The sequence below is a fragment of the Rhincodon typus genome, chromosome 36 (genome assembly GCF_021869965.1).
Source record: "Rhincodon typus isolate 14 chromosome 36, sRhiTyp1.1, whole genome shotgun sequence".
NCBI lineage: Eukaryota > Metazoa > Chordata > Chondrichthyes > Orectolobiformes > Rhincodontidae > Rhincodon > Rhincodon typus.
Window position 1 is genome coordinate 2,797,751 of NC_063367.1, and position 18,414 is coordinate 2,816,164.

General features: G+C 41.7%; 1 protein-coding gene and 1 non-coding gene across 2 annotated transcripts in view; both read left to right on the plus strand.

Annotated features, from left to right (window-relative positions):
• Positions 1 to 18,414, plus strand: part of LOC109916808 (fibrillin-1-like) — a 589,008-nt gene that overhangs the window by 330,129 nt on the left and 240,465 nt on the right. The window contains exons 17-19 of the mRNA XM_048617021.1: positions 683 to 808; positions 15,871 to 15,990; positions 17,907 to 18,044. Coding sequence (XP_048472978.1) covers positions 683 to 808; positions 15,871 to 15,990; positions 17,907 to 18,044 — 384 coding nt within the window. The remainder of the gene's footprint in view (positions 1 to 682; positions 809 to 15,870; positions 15,991 to 17,906; positions 18,045 to 18,414) is intronic.
• On the plus strand, positions 14,195 to 14,313 carry LOC125487117. Its single transcript, XR_007265660.1, has one exon. It is a non-coding gene; the product is annotated as a small nucleolar RNA U6-53/MBII-28 (small nucleolar RNA).

Genomic DNA, 18,414 nt, shown 5'->3' on the forward strand with positions numbered 1-18,414 from the left:
GTGTGTGTGTGTGTGTGTGTGTGTGTGTGTGTGTGTGTGTGTGTGTGTGTGTGTGTGTGTGCGCGTGCGTGCGTGTGTGTGTGTGTGTGTGTGTACGCGCGGACCCGAAACGTTAACTCTGTTCTCTCCTTCACAGATGCTGCCAGACCTGCTGAGCTTTTCCAGCAACTTTGTTTTTGTTCCAGATTCTAAACAAGGCCTCACACCTAACATGCATTGTCTGACCTGAAATGTCACCTCTTCTTAACATTGATAAAATAGTTAGTTCTCTCAGGACAGTGACTTGAAAGGAATTCGGGGATTTACATATACATATTAATCAATTAAAACCTTCTTACTGATTAAAGATTTAACAGCATCTTAGATGTGCTTAATACATCCTCCATCAGTGGTGTGACTGTTTGGTCTTTTACTTGTATGTCCTCTGTCGGATACTGCCTCTGTCACGAACGCCTGAAGAAGGAGCGAAGCTTCGAAAGCTTGTGTTTTCAACTATAACCTGGTGTCATGTGATTCCTGACCTTGTCCTCCCCAGTCTAACACAGGCACCTCCACATCACAGCTTGAAGATAAGTTTATCTTTCACATATTGTGAAATTAATCCCCTGTTAAGTTTTAAATAATAAAATGAATGTTCATTTGTCATTTTAATGCTTACTAAGAATGTTTTCTTCATTTTCAGATATCGATGAATGTTTTATTAATAGTCTGTTATGTGACAATGGTCTCTGCAGAAACACACCTGGGAGTTTTACTTGTTCCTGCCCGAAGGGATATGTATTTAAACCTGAATCTGAAACATGTGAAGGTAAAAACTTCAGTTTACATAAGTATCCCGCTAGAGGCTTTTTAACTTGCCTGTTTTCATATAAGGTTCACGGTGAATAATTCTGTGAAAGTGTTGTGTTGAATAGATGTGAAGGATGAAGCCAAAAGTTACATCTCACAACATAATCCATTTTAGCACTAATTTAGGAGCTGTGAATGAGCAATCTCTCTGCTAAATTATATGTGTGCCAGATTCCCCATTTGTGAGCAGTTGCATAATTTTGTGTCATGCAATAGTACCTGAAGGTTGTTACAAAGGACACATAGTTTTGTGCTCAGCATTACTGATACTAGCTATTTATTTCAGAATTTAAATATTCTAGTTGCTATGATGAGATTTGAACACATGCTTCTATCATTAGTTTGTGCATAGTTTTAAAACAGCAGACCTCTGTGAAGCTCAAAAATATAATCCTTATAGCTCAATGTTGTGATTGATCAGTTCAATTTTCTATCTGCCTCTCCTTAAGCCCTGAGAACACATATGCCAGTAACAGTTGGGGACTAGGAATGTCAGGGTGTTCAAAATGTTTGGTAGGTACAACCAATCTGGGTACACTAAATTTGGATCATTTGGACTACTTACTTTTGTGTAGAAGAAAATCTGTATTAGGCAGCTAATAAGGACATATCATATAGACAATTTAAAAATTTTGGACAGGGCCTCTGTAATTACCCCCTCATCTCCCACAGCACCCTGGGAAACAAATCAACCGGGTCTGGGGATTTGTCCACTTTTAAACCCGCTAAACTCTCCATTACCTCCTCGCTTCTGATATAAAAACGCCTCAAAAATGTCACACTCTATCTCCTTGAATTCGGTACTTACATTCTCCTTCTCCTGAGTAAAGACAGATGTCAAGTACTCATTTTAACACTCTGGCTTCGTACATATAGATTTCTTCCTTGGTCCCCAATGGATCCTATTCTTTCACTGGTTATTCTCTTCCCCTTGGTATACTTGAAGAATATCTTGGGATTCACCCTAATCTTGCCATCCAGTTTTTTATATGGCCCTTCCTTGCTCTCCGAATTGCGTTCTTGAGTTACCCCCTCCCGCATTTTCCATCTCCTAGGTCCTACGTTGTTTTGCTCCCTTTGTATCTATTATGCATTTCTGTTTTTATCCTGTCCTCAATATTCCTAGACATCCATTTTTCTGGGCTTGTGCTCTTACATTTCATCCTAAAGGGAACATGCTGAACTTGTACTGTTTCCCGTACCTTTTTGAACACTTTCCACTGCCCTGCTATAGATTTACCCTCAAGAGTTGTTCCCAGTCTGGCCAGATCCTGCCTTATTTTACCAAAATTTGCCTTACCCCAAACCAAAACCCATTTTTTACAGACCACCTTTCTCCTTTTCCATAACAAACGTCATGTTGTGGTCAATTTCACTAAAATGCTGCTCCCCCCCGCTGTCTCACCAAACATCTGTCTAGCTTTATTCACCAAAATTAGGCCCAGCACTGCACCATCCCTTGTGTGGCCATCTACATATTGGTATAAAAAAACTCTCCTGTATACATTTTGAGAAATCCACCCCCTTAACTTTTTATATTGAAATAGTTGAAATCCACTAATATAATTAATCTAATTATGACTATGATTATGATTACACTTCTTGGTGAATTGATACATATCTGCTGCACAATTGCCCGCTGATTGTTTGGGAGCCTATGATGCAGTGTGTGTAATACAGTGCGTCTGCCCCCTTTTACTCCTAAGCTCTACCCACAAAGCCTCATTTGATGATGTTCCAAGATATCATCCCTTCTTATCGCAGTAACTGACTCTCTAACTAATGATAGAGATCTACAGCACAGAATAGGGCCCTTCAGCCCACCATGTACTCACCTGTCAAAAGCAACCACCTAACTATTCTAATCCCATTTTCCAGCAGCTGGGCCATTGCCTTATATGCTTTAGCATTGCAAGTGCATATCCGAATACTTCTTAAATGTTATGAAGATTTCTGCCTCTAATAATGCGATGCCAAGTCCACTTTTGCACCCTTCCCTGCCCTACCTGAAGTTCGGAATCTTCATTTGCCAGTCTTGTCTCTCCCCCAGTCACATCTCTGTGATGGAAACAACATCACAATTCCACATGTCAATCAACAAACTTAACATTAAGTTCTCCAATTTCAAATAACCTTGCCACCCATCCCCCCCTCCCTTTCCAGCCTCACCTCCTCCCTTCCGTTCCATCTTCTGACCCTCCCTTCCAGCCACCAACCGGATTCATCCCTCCCATCGACTAACCAGGTCATACCTACCACCAGTGTCCACCTATCACCACCATTCTGCCTCCACACCTTTGCCCCCCCTTTATCTGCAGCTCCCCCTGTCCTCACATCCAGTCCTGAGAAGGGTAATACCCGAAACATTGACTGCACCTTTCCTCCAGATGCTGCCTGGCCTGCTTTGTTCTTCCAGCCTCCTGTTTGTCTACCACAAACTTAACTTGTCTGTTTTACCTTTAATACTCCTGGCATTAAAGTAGAGGCCATCCAGACTCGCCTTACTCCCTTGAGATACAAAATGCCTGAACGCCTTCTACCTTGGTTGCTATTCTATGTTATGTTGTGTCACTATTGAACTAATGCACTCTGTCCCCTGCTGCTGCTGAACTAGTTTAAACTCCTCCCTGTAGCACTAGCAAACCCTCCCACAAGAATGTTAGTCCCATTTGGTCCTGGTGCAGACAGCTCCGCTTGTAAAGGTCCAACACTCCCCAGAAAAGCTCCCAGTAATCTGGGATTCTAAAACCCTCCCTCCTGCACCAACTCTTGAGCCACGCATTCATCCACTGTATTCTCCTGTTTCTGTGTCCAATAGCATATGGCACCAGGGATAATCCTGAGATTACACCCTTCGAGGTCCTGCCTTTTAATTTACTGCCTAGCTCCCTGAACTCTTGATGCAAGACCTCATCCCTCATTCTACCTAGATCATTGGTATCAAAGTGTACCATGACCTCTGTCTTGTTATCCTCCCCTTTTTGGATACCCTGCAGTCAATCAGTGATATCCCTTGCCCTGCTGCTCGGGAGGCAACACACCACCCTGGAGTCGCATCTGTGGCCACAGAAATGCCTCTCTGTTCCCCTAACTAATGAATCCCTTATTACTATTGGTCTTCCCTTCTTCCTCCTCCCTTCCTGTATGTTCAGGCCGCTTGTGGTGCAAGAAGCCTGGCTCAGACAGCACTCTCTTGAGGTGCTAGTGCCACCCTCAGCTTCCAGAACAGAAAGCCGATTTGTGAGCAGGACCGCAAGGGGCTTCTCCGGTATGTCCAGTTCTGTTTGGCTGCCTGGTGGTCACCCATTCCCTTTTTCCCTCCAGTCCCTTGAGTTACAACATGACCACCTCTCTCAACATGCTATCCATGTACTTCTCAGCATTATGGATGTGCCACAGTGCCTCCAGCCACCACATGAGTACTGAAACCTGGACCTCAAATTTGTGCAGTTGGGAGCACTTTCTGCACACATGGTCATCTGGACACCGGTAGGGTCCATGACTCCCCACATATGACAGGTCACATATTCCATTCTGCTGCCTTTCCCTGCCATGATTTAAATTTCCTTTGTCTTACTCATGGTTTTTTATCCCTCAATAAATTTACACTTTTTAAATAACTGCTATTTAGGGTGAGTTCCTAAAGATAATTCCCTCACCAGCAAATCAGGTCACTACTTCCCTGTGATTTCACTTTGATTGTTTCCCCGAGCTCACAATGAATGAATTTGTCCTCAGCTGCAGGTTTATACTCCCAGCTTTATACTTATCCTCCTCCAGCTTCTAGGAAGAAGGATCGAATCCTGTGGATTTCGTTGACATTCTTCTGTTGATCTCCATTATGTACCTAGACAGTATACTTTCTATGGTGCACCTGTAAAAGTTGGCAAGGCTCCTTATGGACATGCCAAATTTCCTGACCCACCTGAGGAGAAGAAGCACTGTTGAGCCTTCTTGTTCGCCACATCTACATAGGAAGCCCAGGACAAGTTGTTGGTCTCAACACACTCAACCTGTACTCTGTTGATGTAGATGGGGGTGTGTTCTCCTCTTTTCTTTCTGAAGTCAATGATCAGTTCTTTGCTTTTGCTGACATTGAGAGAGAAGTTGTTATTATTGCACCACATCAGATAGCCCTCTATCTCCTTCCTGTATTCTGACTCATCATTATTTGATATCTGTCCTACCACGATAGTGTCGTCAATGAACTTGTAGATGGTGTTTGTTCGGAATTTGGCAATAGAGTCGTAGGTGTACAGGGAGTATAGTAGGGGGCTGAGAACACATCTTGCGGGTGCTCTAGTGTTGAATGTTATTGTGCAGGAGGTGTAGTTGTCTATCTTCTTTGATTGTGGTCTGTGGGTCAGGAAGCTGAGGATCTAGTTGCAGAGGGCAGAGCTGAGACCATGAGACCATAAGACATAGGAGGAGAAATCAGGCCATTCAACCCATAGAGTCTGCTCTGCCATTCAATCATGGCTGATAAGTTTCTCAATCCCAATCTCCTGCTTTCTCCCCATAACCCTTGATCCCCTTGACAATCAAGAACCTATCTATCTCCATCTTAAATATACTCAATGACCTGGCCTCCACAGCCTTCTGTGGCAGTGAATTCCATCTGAAGAAGTAAAAGTTTGTGTGCATAGCCCAGACCATCACACAGGCCAGACTCTCATCCATGGACTCCATTTACATGCCGTGGAAAAGCTGCCAATATTATTGAAGACCCATCCTATCCTGGTAATGCTTTCCTACAACCTTTTCCGACAGGCAGAAGATGCAGAAGGTTGAACAGGCATTTGCAGGTTCAAGAATAGCTTCTTCCTTTCTGTTATTATACTGATGAATGGACTCTGTAACTTCAAATAATGCTGACCTTGTTAATGTTGATCTTGTCTAGCATACAGTATAACGTGTATGCCTTACTCTGTCCAAGATTTTTGTTCACCCTATGATCTGCCTGTACTGAGGTTGTTGACTTCCTCGCCAAGTTATAGGTGCAGAATTAGGCTGTTTGGCCAACTGAGTCTACCCCGCCATTCGATTATGGCTGATATGTTTCTCAACCCTGCCTTCTGCCTTCTCCCCGTAAGCCTTAATCCCCCTAACCAATCAAGAATCTGTCTCTCTGCCTTAAAGCCATTCAATGACTTGGCCTCCACAGCCTTCTGTGGGAATGAGTTTCACAGGTTCACCACCCTCTGACTGAAGAAATTCCTCCTCATCTCAGTTTTAAAGGCTTGTCGATTCACTCTGATACTGTGCCCTCATGTCTTAGCCTCTCCTACTAGTGGAAACATCTTCTCCACATCCACTCTATCCAAGCCTGTCAGTATTCTGCAAGTTTCAGTGAGATTCCCCTGTCACCCTTCTAAACTCTTGAGTGTAAACCCGGAGGCCTGAACCACTCCTCATGTGACAAGCCCTTCATCCCCTTGATCATTATTATGTACCTCCTCTGGACCCCTCCAATGCCAGCATATCCTTCTTTAGATACAAGGCCCAAACTGCTCACAATATTTCAAATGTGGTGTGACCAGAGTCTTATACAGCCTTATCAGTACATCCCTGCTGTTGTATTCCAGTCCTCTCAGAATGAATACTAACGTTGCAGTTGCCCTCTTAACTGCCAGTTGAATGTGCACATTAGCCTTGAGAGAATCCTAAACTTGGACTCCCAAGTCCCTTTGTGCTTCAGATTTCCAAAGCTTTTCTCCATGTAGAAAGTAGTCTATGCCTCCATTCCTCCTACGAAAGTGCACAACCTCACACTTTCCAAAATTGTATTCCCTCTGCCACTTCTTTGCCCACTCACCTGTCCAAGTCCTTCTGCAGCCTCCCTGCTTCCTCAACACTACCTTTCCCTCCACCTGTCTTTGTGTTACCTGCAAACTTAGCAACAATGCTCTTGGGTCCTTCATCCAGATCATTAATGTATAACATGAATAGTTGTAGTCTCAACACTCCTGCATACCTCCACTAGTCACCAGCTGCCATCCTGAAAAAGACAAGCCCACTCTATCTTCTACCAGTCAGCAAATCCTCTAACCATGCCAGTACCTTCCCCCAAACATCATGGGCTCTTATTTGGTGACCTCCTCATCCAATCTCATCCTTAACCATGAATTCTAAAATCTTACCAACGACTAACGTCAGGCTAACTGGTCTCTAATTTCCCACCTTCTGCCTCCTTCCCTTTTTAAACAGGCGTGCCATTATGTTAGCCATTTACAGTTCATTGGGACCCTTCTTGACTCCACTGATTGCTGAAGGATCACCACCTGTGCCTCCACAATCTCCTCAGCTGTCTCCTTCAGAACACTGGGGTGCAGTTCATTGGTCTGGATGATTTATCCTCCTTCAGACCTTTCAGTTTCTCCAGCACCTCTTTAATGATGGCCACTTTATTTATCCCTGGCCCCTGACATCTTCCACCGTGATGACATGACGCAAAGTACCTGTTCAGTTTCTCTGTCATTTCTTTGTTCTCTATTACTACTTCTCCAAATTCATTTTCCAGCAGTCCGATGTCCACTATTGTCTCTCTCTTATTTTTTTCTGAAAAAAAGCTCTTGCAGTCTTATATAGCTGGCTAACTTACCCTCATATTTCATCTTCTCCCATAATTGCAAACTTTAATTGTCCTCTTCTAGTTTTTAAAGGTTGCTTCATCCTCCCCTTACTATGTTTCGTCTTCTTTGAGATGAATTTCTGCTCTGCCTCCCAGATTACTCCCAGAAACACCTGCCATTGCTGCTCCCCTGTCTTTCTTGCCTGGCTCCCCTTCCAATCATCTCTGGTCAGCTTCTCCCTTGTGTGTGTTTGTAGTTACCTTTACTCAGTTATAATATCGTTACATCTGATTCAGTCTTCTTCCCTTCAAATTGCAGGGAGAATTCTGTCATATTGTGGTCACTACTTAATAGGCATTCCTTCAACTTAAGCTCCCTAATCAAGTCATTGCACATTACCAAATCCAGCCCTAGTGGGCTGTACCACAAATTCCAAAGAAAATTTCACAGACATTTTATGAATTCCTTTACTTGGGATCCGCTATCAATCTGATTTTCCTAGTCCACCTGCATATTGAAGTCTCTCATAATTATTTTATTAGTGCCTCTCTTACATGTCTTTTCTATCTCTTGACTTATTTTCTACCACACATCCTGACTATTGCTAGAGGCCTGTAATAACTCCCATCAGGCTCTGTTCTTTCTTTGCAGTTCCTTAGCTCTACCCACACAGATCCTATGCCTTCTGACCCTACATTACTTCTTGCTATCGATTTAATTTAGTTTCTTAATAACAAGAGAACTTTGCCCTCTCTGCCTATCTGCCTGTCCTTTTGATAGCTCTCGTATTCTTGGATATTTAGTTCCAAGATCTCCTTGCAGCCGTAACTCTCTGATGCCCATAACATTGTACCCGCCAGTTTCAATCTGCACTACCAGCTCATTTGCCATGGCATGTGTACGAAGTGCATTTAAGTACAACACACTTTGTTCTGCATTGACTTCCGCTCTTCTCATAGTTGCCCCTTTACCTGCTGTGCCTGAAGTTAGATTCCTGACCCTTTCCATACTGTCTGTCCTGTTCCTTGTTCTGAAAACTTTAAGACTTCGCCTGAACCCTCCCTCGCTTTAACGAGTTTAAAGTCCTTGTGATCACCCTTTCCATTAAGATCCTGGTCCCAGATCAGTTCAGGTGGAGCCTGCCCCAGCAGTACAGTTGCTTCCTGTCCCAATATTGATGCTAGTATCCCATGAAATGAAAGTCCTCTTTCCCATACTACATCTTTAGCTGCTTGCCTACTTCTCCAACTTTGCCAATTTCTCCATGGCTCACGCAGTAATCCAGAGATTACAACTTTTGAGGCCCTTTTTAAAAATTTAGTTCCTAATCCCTGATATTCTGATACAGAACATCTTTCCTATGTTGTTGGTGCCAACATGGACCATAACAACAGGATCATCCCCCTCCCTATTCAGTATCCTTTCAAGTTGACTCAAGATTTCCTTCACTTTGGCACCAGACAGACAACGCACCATCCAGAACTCTTGATAATACTCACAAGGGATGCTCTCTGACCCCCTAATTATAGAATCCCCTACCACTATCGTTTTCCTTCGTGCTCCCTTCACTTGAATGGCTTCCTGGACCATAATGCAGTGGTCACTTTGACCATCCTCCCTGCAGACTCTTTCCTCATCCATACAGGGAGCAAGTACCTCATATTTGTTGGACAAGGTCAAGAGCTGAAGCTCATCCAGTGCTATGTCTAGGATCCCTCTACCTGCCTCACTTGTCACACCCTCCTACCCTGACTAGTGGCAAAATTTGAAATACTTGACCGACAGGATGTGACTGTCTAGAAGACAGTATCAAGGTAGCTTTCCCCCTACCAGATATGCTGCAGTGTCTGAAGCTCTGATTCTAGCTCATCAACTCTAAGGTAAAGTTCCTTGAACTGAGGACACATACTGCAGATATGGTCACTGTGGCTCACAGTGGGATCCACCAATTCCCATACAACGCAAGAACAACACATCACCTGTACTGCCATTTCTAATATAGTTAATCAGGTTTTATTTGTTGTTAAAAAATTTATTCTTGGATAGTCACTAAGTTATTAAATCCCTTCTGAATCTACTGCTATTTAAGGCTAGTTTGGAAGATGCCATTATAGGAAGCAACATGAACTGCTGCATTCCATCTTGTAAATTTGTGTATGGTATGCCAGTCAAGCAGGAGACTTTGTCCTAGATTGCTTTGTCCTAAAAATACTCATGCAAGCAAGTGGAGAATATTGCATCACATTTCTGACATAGTGATAGAATAGTCATTTACAGCCCTGGAGGAGGCCATTTGGACCCATTTCATCTACAGTGTTTCTCTATGGAGTAATCCAATCTGTTCTTTTACTTGCTATATGTTCTGACCCACTACAAACCCATCAACTCCCACAGTTATGTTGACCATCTTCACTACCTCCTACTTTTAAAGACTCTATTCCATTCTCCCAGTAGTTCTGTCTCCGTTGCATCTGTTCCAATGAGGCCAATTTCAAGGGAACCTCCAAAATGTCCATATTCTTCAGCCAGGTCCGACCCAGCTCCTACATTTTGGCCCTCATGCCCTCTCTTCCCTCCCACAACAGCAATAGGAACCCCTTGTCCTTACCTACCATCCCACCAGCTTCCACAACCCGAGGATCATTAGCTGCCATTTCAGCTACCTCCAGTGAAATGCCACACCAGACACACATTCCCCTCCCCTCCCTTGTCAGCCTTCCACTGGTACCATTCTCTCTGGAACACTTCAGTCCGCTCTTCCTTTGCTCCCAAAAACACCCACCCCACAGCCCCACAGCACCTTCTCCTGCAACTACAAAAGGTGTAACACCTGTCCGTTTACTTTCTCCCTCCTCGGTATCCAAGGGCCCAAACACACCTTCCAAGTGGAGTAACACTTTACGTGGACTTCACACAATCTAGTCTACTGCAATCGCTGCTCACAATGTGGTCTTCTGTACACTGGGGAAACAAAACATAGACTGGGTGACTGCTTCACAGAACATCTACATTCTGTCTACACAAAAGACCCTGAGTTTCCAATTGCCTGCCATTTCAATACACCATCCTGTTCCCTGAGGGCTCTCTCTTAGTGCAGGGTCGTTGGGGAAAGCCAAATTACACACCTTTTTCACAGCAGTATGTTGCCGAATTCTATGACTAGCATTGCAGGGTGGCCCAGCATCAAAAGAGGCAAGAGTGGGGGTTTTGCAAGCAGTGGTGGCAGAGTTGGTGTCACATCCACTGGCAGGGAGCCATGGTGACAGAAAGAGATTAAGTGGGGTCAGGTCTAGGGAAAAGAAGGTGGGGGTGTGTGTTAGATCCTGTAGGGATAGAGAGATGTTGGGTCCTTGGCGGAGATGATTGTGGTGTCAAGTTGGGGTTTGAACGATGCATAATTGAAGGGGATCATGTGGTAAATATGGGAGTGTGTCAGCTTAATAGTTAATCAGGAGTTAGGCCAGACTTTTAATAGTCTAATATTTCCTAACTATTAACTGCAGCAGAACTCTTCAAACTCTTTTATTTAAATGAATACTTACAGAGTGTCCCATGTGAAGGAGAACTGCCATTCGGTATCTGCAATTTCCTAGGCAATCCCCTCCCTGTCTGTTATGCGAGTATTCCGCATGGTCCCGGTGCCCAACTCCTGTCTACGCTGTAGGAATGGCTGTCTGGTCATCAGAAAATCTAGTGTACCCTCCAGAGAAGAATGGAACCACTGACAATAACTTCTGGATTTGCACAATTGTGCGGAACATATGCAGACTCAAGAATTTGCTGTTGGTTTCAAAGGACTGAAGACAGTGAATGACAATGGATTTGGCCGCATTCCTACTTCATTAATTTATACGCTGAACAACTGATAGCCCAGTACAGGTCCCTGTAATATACCATTTGTGATATCCTAACAACCAGAAAACATTTCTTTTAGCCATACTGTATTTCCTACTTCCCAATAAGTCAACAACCCGTGTCCCAAGGTTGCTTCTCCACTTGCAATTTTCCTAATACTGTAATTTCTTGAGTACAACTTTATCAAACTTCTTCTAGATTCTAGACATCATCCATAGTTATGCCCCAGCATCAATGTACGTTTTCCTCAAAAAATCAAAGACAATGATCACTGCATAGATCAGTGCATAGATCACTGAAAGTTGCCACCCAGGTTGATAGCGTTGTTAAGAAGGCGTACAGTATGTTAGGTTTTATTGGTAGAGGGATTGAGTTTCGGAGCCATGAGGTCATGTTGCAGCTGTACAAAACTCTGGTGCGGCCGCACTTGGAGTATTGCGTACAGTTCTGGTCACCGCATTATAGGAAGGATGTGGAAGCATTGGAAAGGGTGCAGAGGAGATTTACCAGGATGTTGCCTGGTATGGAGGGAAGGTCTTATGAGGAAAGGCTGAGGGTCTCGAGGCTGTTTTCGTTAGAGAGAAGAAGGTTAAGAGGTGACTTGATAGAGACATACAAGATGATCAGAGGATTAGATAGGGTGGACAGTGGGAGCCTTTTACCTCGGATGGTGATGGCTAGCACGAGGGGACATAGCTTTAAATTTAGGGGTGATAGATATAGGACAGATGTCAGAGGTAGGTTCTTTACTCAGAGAGTAGTAAGGGCGTGGAATGCCCTGCCTGCAAAAATAGTTGACTCGCCAACTTTAAGGGCATTTAAATGGTCATTGGATAAACATATGGATGATAATAGAATAGTGTAGGTTAGATGGGCTTCAGATTGGTTTCACAGGTCGGCGCAACATCGAGGGCCGAAGGGCCTGTACTGCGCTGTAATGTTCTATGTTCTATGACTTCTATTTCAATACAGAGTCCTTGCAAAATGATTTTTTAGTGCAAAGGAAGAATCTGTGTGAATATCTAAATTTAGAATTAATATTCTACAAGAATAACTAGAAATCTGTAAAATATTAAGGAAACCTGCAATGTTGATCTCTTTGAAACAAATATCCATAGAAAATTTTTAAGTTGTTTTATTAGATTATAGACAGTTGGATGGAATTGGAGGGAACTTTGCGATTATGGGTTGTTTGAGAGTGACCAATTGGGTGGATTCTAATATATCTTATCGATAAGCAAGTAATCACAATATTCCACAGCTTCTCTTAAAAGTCTTTGCATATTTTGTCAAAATTTTCACTTCCGTTGATCCTTTCCCTGCCAGGGTTGTACTTTTCATCTTAGTTTATGGGTTTGAGTAGGTCTAGTATTTCCAAGTGATAAACAGAACAAATATCCAATCCCTGTAATCAAGTGAGTCTCCTGTACAATTTAAATGCATCAAACTTGCCAGAACTTCTGTTTCCTTGGTATCAGTCTATAGTTTTTTACCAGCTTTTAGTGAGCAGAAGCTAACAATTAGAAGATCAACAGTGCCACTGATAGTAACTCTGATCAATATGCATGCTTCTCCCTTTTCAATAATGTATACATATATGGGTTGTTTAGTTGCTGTTCTCTAAAATAAACAAAGCTTCAAATGCATATAACTGGAGGCTTACCTGCCCTACGTTGACATGTAAGACCATAACACATAGGAGCAGATGTAGGCCATTGAGGCCAACAAATCTGCTTGCCGTTCAATGAGATTCTGGCTAATCTGATACTCCTCCACTCCTGGAGCCTTTTCCCATATTGATTAAAAATCTGTCTCTCTCAGCCTTCACTATACTTAATGTTCCAGTCTCTCCAGCCCTCTGTGATAAACAAATCCACAGATCCACTACCCTCATCTCTGTCCTAAACCCCATTCTCTGAGATGATGTTCTCTGGCTCTAGATTCTCCTCCATCTGTAATTCCAAATTCGCCAGGAATCTTATGGCTCAGTAAAATCTCCTCTCATCTTTCTAACCTCCAATAAGTAGAGGCCCAATCTATTCAACCTCTTGCTACAAGAAAATTCCTGCATACCCAGAATCAACCTGGTGAGCTTCCTCGGACTGCCTCCAATATCAGTATATCTTGCCTTACATAAAGGAACCAAAGGTATTCACAGTATTCCAAATATGGTTTAACTACTGCATTTTATAGTTTTAGCAAGTCATCTCTATTTTTATACTCCATTTCCTTTGAAATTAAGGGAGCTGTCCATTTGCCTTCTCTACTACCAAGTGAACCTGGACACTAGCATTTTGTGATTTATGCATGATGACTCCCAAAGCCCTCCAGAACTGTCCAAAAGCTCCGTAAACATAAATCCACATTAAAAAACTCTGCTGCACGATTTTAAAAAGTTCTATTTAGCAATGGGAAAAAAATCTCTCTTCTACGTCTATAATTTTAGACAATAAACAAGCCGTCCACATGTAGGTCTGTCCAAAAGGTCTGTTAATAGAGCTCTACTTCTTACTCCTGTACTGAAATCCATTTCTGATGAAGGTCAATGTACCATTTGCCTTCAGAATTGCTTGATGTACCAGCATGCCAGTTTTCAGTGACTCATGAACAAGGATATTCAGGTCTGTTTGGACATCAACAATTACCCAATCTCTTACCATTTATGAAAACTGTGCGCTTTTCCACATTATATTCCATCAGCCATATTCTTGTTCCTTCCTGCAAACTGCCCAAGTCCTCTTGAAGCCTTCTTGTATCGTCCTCATACGTAATTCCCACTGAGTTAACAAAGTTGCAAACATTAACTTTGGTTCCCCCTATTCAAAGCAAAAGTAAAATTTCCCAGTTTGCTCAGCAGGAGTCCTGTTGCTCATCAGCTTGTCGCATACACTCGGGGTGTAGGAGGTCCCATGTCCACCTGTCCGCAATGAGTTGCTATTGCTAATACCAATAGAATAGACTGTGTCCCATTAGCTAACTCTGGGTGTACATGAGTTAACCTCACCTTCTGGACATGATGTGGGGACACCTGAGACGATGTGTCCCTGTCACCACTTGACTGGTGCTTAAAGTGAGGGAGTTTAGTTATACTGAGACTGATGAGCTGTGATTGGTCTCTTAAGAGGGTCATTGAACACAGGGATCTAAAGTCGTGAGAGGGTTGCAGAAAAGGTGATGGAGAGAGGCTGTTTCCACTGGCAGGAGGGTCGGTTACCTGAGGACACAGTTAGAATAATTGGCAAAAGACGGTTTGTGCATGAACTGTGGTTGTGGGATAAGGGCTTAAGGTTACCAATAGACGATCTTAATCTGTATATATCCCACAGTGGTCTCTTTGTATCGTCCTCACTACTTGTCTTCCCACTTATTGTTGTTTCATCCAAAAACTTGACAATAGTGTATTCATTTCTTTTGCCCAACATTGATCTCTATGGCACTCCACTAATTGCACGATGGTCCTCGAAAAACACACCCATTCCCCGCACTTATCCCAACTCTCCATCAGCTATTAGTTAGCCAGTCCTCTATCTGTGCCGATATACTGCCATCCCAACACCAAGGACTCTTATTTCTAAGTAACCTAAAGTGTTGTACCTATTGAACTATCTTCCACTGACTGCATTTTTGCTGAAGAAATTAGCCTGCCTTAATCAGTAGATATCACAAAAGTTCTCTTCCTGGAGTTCCATATGCAATTTCCAGGAGAACTTTCAAAAGGAAATTGAAGAAATATTGGTAGGGGGAAGAGAGACGATTGGCTTATAGGAACAGAATGTGAAGTAAGTTTGGCAAATTCTTTCTAAAAAGGGTTAGTACAGGCATAATGGGCCAATTAACTTCCATCTGCACGCACCTTGCTGTTTCATATTTCATTCCGTCAAACTTCCCAGCCCCGAGATGAGACAATGCAGAAAATGCAGTCAGTGGAGGATAGTTCAATAGGTACAACACTGCTTGTATTCCTGTAAGCTGACATGTATAATGCTGGAAAATGTTATGTGAGTTTTTTTTTGGGATGATCGCCTAGTTACATGATACAATTCCTCTGTTCACTTGCAAAGGGAAAATTCTAATACTTGCAAGCATCCAGATTCACAAATAAGCCAATCAACCTGCCTTTATTTCATAATATTCAATACTCTAGCCTAACAAATTGCTAATCTTTGTCTTGCAATTTACAACTGATCTCACAACATCTTTTTGAGGGAGAGTTTCATATTTCAATTACACTTTTGCACAAGTATTCACCCCGAATGGCCAGGCTCTAATTTTACATCTTATTCTGGAGGGAAAATAATATTTCTCTAGGTATGCCAACAAATTTTTTAATCACCTTAAACACATTAGTCAGATCAGCACCTAATGTTGTGTATTCAAGTGAATGCAAATCTAGTATGTACAAACTTGTCCTTACTTGAGGGCTGACTCCAAAATATTAAGCACACCTGTAGTTTATAAATTTACATATTCATAACGAAGTAGTATTGCTTTAAAATACATTCGAAAGTACAATTTCACTCCAAGTTTGACAAAAAATAGAGAATTCTTCACTGTGACTCATCAGCTGGATAACATGCATCTATTTTCCTTCCAGATGTAAACGAATGTGAGACCAATCCTTGCATTAATGGAGATTGTAAGAATGTACCCGGCAGCTATTCATGTCAGTGTTTTCCAGGAAGTACTCTTGATGCATCAAGAACTCGGTGCGTAGGTATGTCGATTTAAATTTATTTTAAACATACAAAAAAGGCTATTTCGTTTGGGCATGTCATTTAACCATGAAAATAACGACTCCTTTTTGAGTGCAGAGAAGCTTTTACAAACTAATTTTTGTGAAAGAAAAACCAGTATAGATCTACATATTAAAAAACAAATTAATGATCGTATGCAGTTTTGGTGTCCTTGTCTGAGGAAGATGCTCTTGCTGTAGATGGAGTGCAGCAAAGGTTTACCAAGTTGATTCCTGGAATGGCAGGACTGACACATGAGGAGAAATTAAGTTGGTTAGGATTATATTCACTGGAGTTCAGACGAACAAGAGGGATCTCCTAGAAATCTACAAAATTCTATCGGGACTGGGCAGGTTAGATACAGGAAGGATGTTCCCGATGGTGGGGGAGTCCGGAGCTGGAGGTCTTGTGTAGGGTAACGGATAAACCTTTTAAGAATAAGATGAGAAATTTCGTCACCCAGAGAGTGGTAAGCCTGTGTAATTTACAGAAAGTGGTTGAGGCCAAAACATTGTGTTTTTGATAAGGAGATAGATGTAGCTCTTTAACAAATGGATCAAGAGATATCGTGGGAGGGTGGAATCATGGTAGTGAGTTCAGTGATCAACAATGGTCATAATGAATGGCAAAGCAGTCTTGAGGGTTCAGTTGGCCTACTCCCAATCCTATCTTTTATGTTTCTCATTCCCTTGAGTGTTGTTTAGTTGCACTTGTTAATTTATGGCCTTGGTAGCACCGCACCAGTGAACTGATGTTGCCAAGAGTAAAAGTTCACATGTATTCTTTCAAAACTGAATAAATGCCATTAATCTACTGTGGATGAGAATTATAACTGGCAAATAAGGTGTAAATAAATTGCACAAGAAATGTCATTTTTGGCTATGTGCAGATGCATTTGAAATAATGTATTTTTTAGTTTTTAACAACTTCTTTAGAATGAAAATAGAAAAAAAAGTTAATAAAAACCATAAAGTCTACATTGAAAGTCTGGCTGCTGAAATTCCCATGCTGAGTGTGTAATAGAAAGTTGGGAAATGTGCTTTGATGAGGTTGAAACAGCCTCTTAAACCATTGTAATCTATGTGATGCAGATATTCTCACAATACTATTAGGTGTTTCAGGAATGGTGATACATTTCAAAGTTGGCATGAGCCAGCTAAGTAGCAATCTCATAATTCAGATATTATTTTTAAGAAAGAAGAAAAATGCTGGAAACCTAAACACAATCTAAAGACATTATTTTTATTTTAAAGACTAAAAATATTCACCAATCTATTCACCAATCAGCTTCGTTCCCCAAAGTTGGGTCTTGTTGATGTCACTTTCCAACTGCTGTCATTGCAGGTTGGCCTCTCTGGATCTATGCCTTTATCCTCTTCCGTTCACCTTTGGTCTGGAGAGTTTGTTTGTTGCAGTAAACTTTCCTTAAAGCACCTTTGCACCAAATTTTCACTTTGAACCAAATTTCAAACAGTATTGTCAATAACTCATCAGGTTTATTCTCACTCAGCTGTAGTCCCACACTGCATGAAGAACTATATTTGATGTGTCCCTTTTCACTTGTCATTTAGGAATGTGTAAAATAGTGGAAATCCTCCTTATGCCTAAAAGTTCATGCTACATTATACAGTAGTTCATTCAAAGGGCACTCGATCTTTACACTGATTCTTTTGCATATTCTAAACAAGTTTTGAACTTGGAATATATGAAACTGTGTTTTACGGTAATTCAATAAAGTGTCAGTTCATGAGTATAGTTGTAAGACAGTTGATATGCATGCTGTTTTTTCTATTAATGTACTTTATTAAAAATTCAGGAAACTTAAGATTATTCTAGCTGCCAGAAAGAAATTCTGCCAACCGGTATTTTCATCTGGAAATATATTTTTTTCCTACAGAAACAGTTAAGGGCACATGCTGGTTGCAACATATTGGTGGACAGTGCGAAATAAACATCAATGGTGCTACACTGAAATCAGAATGCTGCTCAACATTGGGTGCTGCATGGGGAAGTCCATGTATTCCTTGTAAAATAGGTAATCATGTTCCTAACAGACACCACCATATTAAAACAGTTTACTTTGCACCAAGTTTACTTATCTCACTTTCTTGTTAATAATGCCACCACTAAAATCTTAAACTTTCTTTCTGGGAATATATACTATATGCTGTCACAGGTGTTGTTAAAGAATAGGTAATTAATTTTAACCCTAATATAAAGCAGCAAGTCAGGGGAAAACAACAAGCAGAGAAGTTACACTTAATATAGAAATGGAAGAAAAATGATAAGGTCAATAAAGCAATAAATAAGGTACATGCAAATTGATCTGCACTTGGATTTGTAGAAGGCATTTGATAAGGTGCCATGTCAAAGGTCTTGCAGAAAAATAAAGTTTGTGGTGTATT